At 30.7% G+C, this 9,501-nt stretch overlaps 1 protein-coding gene across 1 annotated transcript; it reads right to left on the reverse strand.

Moving 5' to 3' along the window:
* Nucleotides 1–2,627: 2,627 nt before the first annotated feature.
* Nucleotides 2,628–8,479, reverse strand: LOC131045765 (GDSL esterase/lipase At5g03610). Its single transcript, XM_059220611.1, has 6 exons — nt 8,419–8,479; nt 8,155–8,337; nt 7,788–8,059; nt 7,416–7,707; nt 7,075–7,315; nt 2,628–2,826 (listed from the first exon to the last, which is right to left on the reverse strand). Exons 1-6 carry the CDS (start codon nt 8,477–8,479, stop codon nt 2,628–2,630), a joined length of 1,248 nt encoding a protein of 415 aa, XP_059076594.1.
* Between the last annotated feature and the right edge of the window lie 1,022 nt (nt 8,480–9,501).

Genomic DNA, 9,501 nt, shown 5'->3' on the forward strand with positions numbered 1-9,501 from the left:
CTAACCATCAGTAAATTATCCTGATATGCTTCCACTGACTCCAAAAATCTTTTTGAACGAATTAATTTTTTTTTTAAACTGTAGGGTTTCATTGCAATTTTGATGAAAATAAATATCGCCATTTCTTATATTGATAAACAAACTTCCTTAGAGATGACCTTTTTCACATAGCTATACCAGTCACCAAAAGGATAGTTCTATCGGAATAGGTATCCCGACAACACAAGTCAATCTAAAAACACTACATCAGAATAGCTATCCTTAACAACAACACATTGGCCAAGCTAATACTATCCGAATAAATTGAAAGGGGTACACCAATTCTAAAAGTTATTTCGATCACTTATTGTCATCGAACTTTAAACGTACGGAGCCCGAAGAACCATAGACAATGGTGACGAGGTTGTTGTACACGCAACATTGATTTCATTGTAATGAGAATGAAAGTTTTCTCCACCTCGTCAGAAAATGGATGACAGTTTGGTGTTTTTTTGATAATTTCAAACGGGCGTTTTATAATGTTCTTTGGTCATTTTTTGTCGATAGATGAATGGAAATTTGTGACGAACACCGCAAACATTTCCCTTGCCACCAACTGACGATTCTAGGTCGTCATTTTGATGAAAAAGAATTTGTCGTTCCACCGACAAAATTTAAACCAGGGTTTCATCAGTAAATCAACAATATTTTGTCGATATGTCACCAAACATTCGTCAAAATTTCAAGTCAAATACAATATTGTTTTCATTTCTTCCCCTCTTTTGTGATAAATTGAAATGTGAAAAGACTATCCTCCACTCTCATTATCCTTTCCTCTAAAAATGGTTAGATGATTGATTAATATTGTGTTAAGAATTGAAGGGTACACGTAAAATATAATGAGTCTAAAAAGAGTAGGAAGGTATTGGAATGGGCAAGGTTGATGATGTGTATATCAGTGCATTGACATTGTGCTTATACTACTTTATCAAGGATATTTAACCATGGCTTTGATTTGATCACATCATATAATAATCAACTATTTCATCCCTTGTCTTATAGGTTTAGTTTTTGTACTTTGGTTGGTCTAACCATCTAGAAATAATAAAAAAACCAAAACCAATTCCACTTAGGGAAAGGTTATGAAGTTATCAGATTGGAAAAGTAAAATTGTCAGTATGATAAGGCTCTTTGTTAAACTCAAACCTTGGTACTCAAATATCTACAATGGTTCATACTAATGTTCATGAACAATTGTATTCCACTAAGTATGCTTCTAAGAGTGATGTTAATAGTTATGTATACATGGTCTTATTTTATTAGTTTGACTTATATTTGACTAAGATGATTTAGCATGTAGCATAGAAGCACCAGTTATAGCTTATTAACTATGAGTGAATGAGCTGATTGATTTCAAAAGTTTGGTCTCTTTAGGTTTTGATACTAATTTTCAATTGTGCATGGGAATGCATGAGGGTCAATAGAATGAGAACTATATATTTGTACTTTTTAATATATATGAGAACTATATATACAAGGATTTAGATATAATAATTATTCTTTATTATGGTTTTGAATTCGGTGAATGCAAAGTTATGATATAGAAAGTAGAATTGAAACAAGGCTTTCAAGTCAATAGATGATCATAACAAATGTATCTTGCCCCAATTAAAAAATTTATTAGGCATAAATTTATCCATAATAGTACACATTTATCAAACTCCTCAGAAAACTAATTCAATGGCATTGAAATAATGATTACAATAATAGATAAGAATATAAAAATGCATTAAATTATGAAGGCTTAGATAATAATATTATTGATCAATGATGCCACTATGATATTGTACAAATAAAATAGGGAATGCCCTTATGTACAATAACATAAATGAAAAGGTTAAGGATGGATTAAATTTGAGTTTAAAGAATATATTTATGTTCAAGAGATGAATAGGTATAATTTCACATTTAGGCTAGCAAATGGAAAATTTGAGGATTCAAATCAATTCTTATGGAGAGCGATGATGACCATAATAATAATAAAGTATACAAGTATGAAATTTTCACTAGTATATATTTTTTCCCTCCACATTGATGTACATGTGAATTATTATCAATTTATACATTATAGTAAAACTAGCAATCAACATGGAGAACATTTTTTAAATACTCAAGAAAATAAGGGCAACAAGTGTTGTACCCTCTAAAATGATTGCTTCGTTAGAAACTTGTAAATGAGAAAATAATGTTTTTGATTAAGGGAAAACGGGTTTTGATGGGCCCCTGGAACCCCTTACAACATTAGATCATAAGATAGTGATTAAAGAACTATGAAAAAGCAAGAGACAACAAACATAGATAAGACAGTTGACCAGTGAACAAAAAGCCAACAATAGAAAGACAACAAACAGGAAATAGGACCTACATGAAAAAAAAAAAACCAAGGCTATGTAGAGTTCTTAAGCAGCTTGGTAGCTTCTAGCTCCAATTGCTCCATGTTCTCAGTTGTTTCGCTTAATTTCCTCAATCTCCTTGCTTTGGCTTTTCTTTTTTCTGGTGCTCGCATGTGTTCTTCTACCATGACCGGTCTCCTTATCTTTAGGCGTGTCTTCCTTCACCTCAATGATATACCCAGAGGCCTTTTCCCCTTAATCACTATCAAGCTTGCTGAAAAAAACCTTCATGCTTTCAGAGGCGGCCTTTAAGATCTTATGACTCTGCTCCCCAATATTTTTACGCTTATTCTCAACCTCTTCTAGCCTTTTCTTAGTAGCCCCAACTCTGTTTTCCAAGATTTGGAAGCTATTACGTTGGGCATTGATGATCTCCTCAACATTACTGATTGCTCTGGTAATGAAAAAATAATGTTATAAAGACAATTTGTCACACAATAAAAGTATAAAATGACTAAAAATTGCTTGAAGAATACCTTTAATAAAATAGAATTAAAGAAAGTGTAAGAGATTATGTCCAAGATAAATATGATAGGGATTTTCAACTATGCGAAAACATGAAAGGAGATTCCATTCAAGTGTAAGGTTCTTACTATTCAAAATGGTTTATTAAACTCCCTTTAGTATTGAAGTAACTATGAAGATATCATGCCAAAACATAACCGATAAATGGAATATTCATTGAACCTATAAGCCCCCTTAATTGATTGTATATAAGAGATGCATGAAGTTGTAGTGATGGATATTGTAAACATGGTAAAATTTATGGAAGTATAGATCACTAGAGTCAAAGTAAAGCAAATAATCCTACCCACTTTGAAATTAGAAATTGTATCTTCTTAGTAGATGCTCCACATCTTGTGAACCCTCTTATTTTGTATAATGTATAAATGATGTCCATGAAGCTATAGGCTACATCATGGGGCCATAACCCATAGGTCCAAAGATCATTTTTCTCCTAAAATTAGCAAAATATTATTCTATTAAAGTACATTGGTTAAAATAATACAATAGTTTACTAGATTCAGAACTAAAATGTTTCTCATAGTCTTAGACATGACGACATTTATATTTTTCATAGGGGGAGAAACCACCTCTAAAATTTCAAATACTCATTGATCTTTCATAGTGAAAAAAAAGGTTATGTTTAGTTATTCCATATATGTGGGGTAGCAACCAAACATATTTTAAACTTTATTTAATGATATATAGTTTGAATATTCTATGGTTGCAACAAAACAAAACAAAAATGTAAGAAAGGCCTTGGCTTATCTTCGCAAGTTATAAATCATCTCAAGGTTAATCATATTTTGGTAGATGGTGCTTGTATACTCAAATTGAAAAATATTGTACTACATTATGAAAGAAATGAGAAAACCTACAAATAAAGTTTATATGGTCGATTTGAATCATAAATCTTCCTAGTGATCAGTACTATACAACTTTATTGTAATTTTTATCATGATTTTCCTATAAAACAATAATTTCTAACCGTCATGAGAAGTTCTCATATTCTTGTGAAGTCTCATAGGATAGGGGTCTATGCATATCATCATTGTTCTAGACAAATCATCTTTTTAAACCAGCCTTCATCCTTGGATCAAAATAAATGAAAGGTTAAACCTAATGTTTTTCTATAAACTGCTTAATACATTTTAAAAATTGATATTGTTTTGATATTGTTAAGATACTTGGCAATATTACCATAATTTGTTTTATTGTACTTTTTTATTGAATCTGATCAACCCAATAACTTTGTACATGTTTTGCATTTGAATTATGAAGGATATTCATGTAATCTAGAATACATTAATATCACCCTTGTAAAGCATGTCGAGTATATAAGTTTTACTTTTATAAATTATGAGTGGCAATATAATACATGACATGCATGGTTAGTTTTGTGTGATCACGTGATGATAATTTTATAAAAGGAAAGGAGCTACATGAATGATTAAAGTGATTAAACATAAAAAAACCTATAATTAGCTCTTGAAAATGCATGATATATTTCATGGAACATCTATAAAAAATGATTATTGAAATTGTGAATTTAAAAATGAAATAAAAGGAATTATTGAAAGAAGTTCTATGAATTAAAAGATAAAAAGAAAGTAGGTAAAGTAAAATATAAATAAAAACATAATCAACCATGTGAATATTGAATGTTGGTAATTTCATTCACTAATTACATATTCTTTGAAGTTGTGATGCAAATGCATTTTTTCTACTGAGGACAGTAGCTAAATTACAGGAGAGAAATGTTATAGGACTTTTTCCTAGAGTGGAAATAAATTTATCAAATGTATTTTAAAACAAATTAATAATTATATTTATCAAATGATAAACAAAACCTCCATGAAAGGGTGTGATGGTTTGAAAAACCAACCCTTAAGACATATAATTCATTTATGTGGGAATTGAAAAAAACAGGACGTATGAAGATTATAACTAAAGAAAGAATACAAAAGGAGGAATAATTAAGGACAACACAAAAGAGGTAATAGTTAAGGTCTATGGTTAGGCATTGCGCATTGGAGAAGGGGCATAGAATATGTGTCCAAATGCTTCATAAAGATTCTCGGAACTTTGAACCAATGATACCACATTTTTGATGGGTCTCATCTTCAAATTTGTTCAACATTAACCACTTATCTCTCCTTTATATCATCCTATCTATTTCTCTCCTTTAGATATGTTTGACCAGCCAATTAGACCCCTTATCACTCCGTCCAACTTATGTCTACTTGTTCTCCTTATCTCTCCACTTTTTCCCACGCCAACACATTCTCCCCTTATCTCTCCACTATGTTGGGTGTAGGATGGTCTGGTCAACCATGGCAGGAATTCGTATCCTCCTTATTCCTCCAACGCCTGCCACCTATTTGCTGCCTTGTGTGCTTTCTTTCTTCAACACCTTTCTTTCTTCTTGTCAAGATCTGTGACCTGGCAGCCAGCTCACCAACAACCATTCTTTGGGCCGTCAGCATCCTCCACTCTTTTGCATCGCATATCGGTCTCTTCCTATGTGTGGGCCAGGGTAACCATGGGAAACGTGCTTCTCCTAACAACCTGCAAGGCAAGCGATTCGAATAGAAGACTTCCCTGTTCCAGGGCTCGTGACATTACCATCACATTCCGTTATGACCCTCTATTGTTACATAATAATGTTATTTTAAAAAAATATATTAAAGTAGGGTTAATTCATCTATCATTATATTAAATAATTTATTTTTAGAATTATTTTAAATATTATTTAAAGACATAATAACAATAAATAAATTAATTATCTCAATATTTCAAATATTTTTTTAGGGTGAAAAAGGTAATTACAAAATTAAAGACATGAAATTTACATAATCAAAAATAAAAATATATCAAATATAAGTTATTGTGAAAGTTGATGATTCACAAGCTAACCAAGATTGTTATGGTGATAGGTTGAGACTTAGCATAAGGAAATCATTCTTGTTTGCATAATAGAATGATTTTTCATTGATTTATGTCAAAAATTTTTTAAAAATGAGTTATGTTGATTAGCATTTAGAATGGTTAAAAGGGTAATTATTTTGGACTAGGTAATAGGAATATTTTATAGATCCATTATTTTCTCATGTGAATAGGTTACATTTTTTTCCATAAGTGAGGGTAAGAATTATATGGACATATTAATCAAAATTTTCCTTCCACTATTGAATATGCTTTTTTTTCTATGCTTTACATTACAATTTTCTTTGTTGATGATTAGAATCTTAACTTGAAACTAATGAGATGTTAAATATGTTAATTTTCAGACCAACAATTCTTGTTTATAAAGTAATTCTAGAGTCAAAGTTCTGCCAAAAATAATACATTTATCCCTAGATCTAATTTCTTTGGTATTGAGGTCTAGTGACATATATACTACTTTCAAATACCAAAATCTAAGTTGAATTGTCAATCTAAACAACTTTTCATAGCTAGGCCTTGACATGGTTTTCTTATTAGTTATATAAGTACCTCCATTTTCTTTGAAGTGTCTAGACAATTAAGACTGATATAGAGCTTAAATATTCCCTCTATTTCACAAAAGAATAAAATCTAGTCATTCAACTATGATCTTGATTTTTTCATGTGTCTTGATTTTAATTCTTTTTGGTGGTTGATTGGATTTTTCTCTTTCATCTTTCTTAGTGCACTAGATTCTATGAGGGTTGTATACTCCCTTAGCATGTGTAGTTTAGACATTTGATATATTTGTTTGAAATAGAGAAAAAATGAGCTTGGGTTTTTGGAGAAGCTTATCTTCATTTAGAGCACAAGGTTGCACTAATATAATTTTCATGTCATTTTAGTGAATTTTTTTGCACTAATAATACTTATACTTACAAATTCTTTATGTTATTACAAGTCAAAAAAATAAAAAAGATACTCTACTGTAAATATTATATTAAATGTTAAGAAATTATAAAGTTAAATTTTATCTTTAATTTCGATTGTCATATCCCTCTAAACTCTTATAAACACAAATACTAATTTTATCTGAAACCACATAGGTACATGGTATTTTTTCGAAAGATCCACAAATTGCCTGGAAAAACCTTATTTAGATGAAAACATTGTGGAGATATTGTTAGCCACAAATCCAAGTGACTCTACCCACTTAATAATGTTTGGCGCTCCCTCAATAAAACTGATTCTGGTATTCTCCCCTTTCACTCCGTTACTGTAGAGCGACATAATCGCATGCCATCCTCTCTGCGTTGGATGCACAAAATCCCAGAAGAACTTTTTAGCTACGTCAGAACACACTTCATATAATGCCCTTCCTACTTCGTCCACCTCTCCACACAGATTAATCCCGCCTTTCTGAGCACAACAAGGAACGAACAAATCCTCAAAACCTGTCACACAATTACAATAACAAAAGAAAAAGAGTATTGTTAAGTAGTTATAGATTTAGAAGATTAATCAGAAAAAAGAAAGCCACAGATTTTGAAGTACCAAATTGTTGAGGATTGGAGAAAACATAATTAGTTGCAGACACCAAGTCTGTAATTATGATAGACAAATCCTTGTGATTCGATCTGAGGCTTTCAACTCCCTCCCTCAGTAATCTGGTATGAAGAGCCAAAAGCTCATCGAAGTTGGAATTGCAGGATGTCTTGCCAATCTGAGGCTCGCACCCAAAATGACCAGTATTACTCACTGCAAAATTCCTAAGTCCGACTTCATACAAATCTTTCACAGCATCGATTATCCCATTAACCACAGGCTGCACCAGATCTATCAGTCCCTGTAATATAGATTCACAAGTTAATAAAAAATAGGTTTTAAAATTAAGCAGGCGAAGAAAGGCCTCAGATCATCAACTACCTCAGTAGAGCCATTTCTTCCAGAAAGGAATGCACGGTAGTCACTGCCAGCAACCGAAATAAGCACTACAGACCGTGAGAGCTTGTGAGAATCGAACTCATGACTTAACTCCTTAAACTGCTTTACCTGTTGTGCTACTGTTATGAAACCAAAGGCTTGAAATATTCCACTTGCTCCCACTGCAAAATTCACTCCTTGTCTAGTCTTTGCTTTACCGCCATGACTTCTCAGCAGCTCATAAGCTATGGGAACGGGAAGCCCTAAAACATCCCCTGCACAGTGCACACACACCACACCCACATAATAATAAGACAGAAATTGCGTAAAACCTTAAATTTCGCCATTTGTGAGTGGAAGGAAGGTTTACCCCAAAAATCTGTCTGGATTTTTCCAGAAGAAAATCTGCCTGCAGGATAGCCAGGCCAGGTCAAACCGTATGGTCGTCTCCATGACTGGTTTACGCTTTGATTGTATTGATTGCGATTTCCCGTGTCGGCATAAGACTCTCCAAACACAAATAACGCCTGAGCCTTGTCTGCAATGCCTCTTCCTGCAAATCAGTCATTTTATATGAACACCAAAATAGCATATAGAATGAGGGAAGTTTGAAATGATAATTTGAAAAAATAACCTGCAAATAAAGAGAGAATGATTACGATCAGAAGGAGAGCTTGAGAAAACATGGCGTCCATATCTCTAGTCAGCTAAATTTGCAAGTAAAAATCACAGTTTGTTTTAACTTTTGTGCGATAGACAATGCATATATAGGGTCTGGAAATATTATTGGTGAAGAAAATGCTGTGATAAATTTTAAATGTAGGAGCACATGGCTTGATACTAGTGCGCTTATAATCAATTGTCAGTAGGCGATTTCACATGTAAACAACTGGCAGATTGCTAAATAAATAAAATATTTATTAAATGGAAAATATTTATTAAATCAATCTTGTTAAAAAGTAATTATTATATCTAAAGTCTATCATTACATCCGTTTTGTCTATTATAATTACATAATGGATTGATAGATATTGTCAATAAAAACTTGTTATGATTAAAAATGACAACCATCATAATTACAATTAATTTTACTATTAGATTAAGGAAATTTGTAGATTTAATTTTAAATTAAATTAAATTAAATTAAATGATAATCTGAATTAAATTAAATTAAAATATATAAATAAATTACAATAAGTAATTAGAAGTATATTAAATAAAATAACATATATAAAACCAAATAACTTAAAACTAAATTAGCAAATTAAAATAAATTGAATAACTTAAATTATTTAAATTAAAATAAATAAATTAAATTAAATTAAATAACTTAGATTAAAATACATTAAATAACTTAAATGAAATTAAAAAATTAAAATTAAACTAAATTAAATAAGTTTCAAGAAATGAACTTTAGAAAATAAATAAAATAATAACTTAAATAAAATTGAATAAAATTATTAAAATTAAATAAATTAATCATCAATAAGACCTCTTATGATAAAATTGACACTTGTCATATTTAAAATTAATTTTACTATTAATATTAATTATTAGTTTAATAATAAAAAAATGGTTGATAAATTTGAAGTAACTTAAATACGCTATGAAATAAATGAATTATAAATGAGATACACTATTTGTAGATTTGGTTTTAAATTAAATTAAATCACTTAAATTAAATAATTAAAATTCAATATATATTGAAATTAAAAAA

The sequence above is a fragment of the Cryptomeria japonica genome, chromosome 5 (genome assembly GCF_030272615.1).
Source record: "Cryptomeria japonica chromosome 5, Sugi_1.0, whole genome shotgun sequence".
Taxonomy (NCBI): Eukaryota; Viridiplantae; Streptophyta; class Pinopsida; order Cupressales; family Cupressaceae; genus Cryptomeria; species Cryptomeria japonica.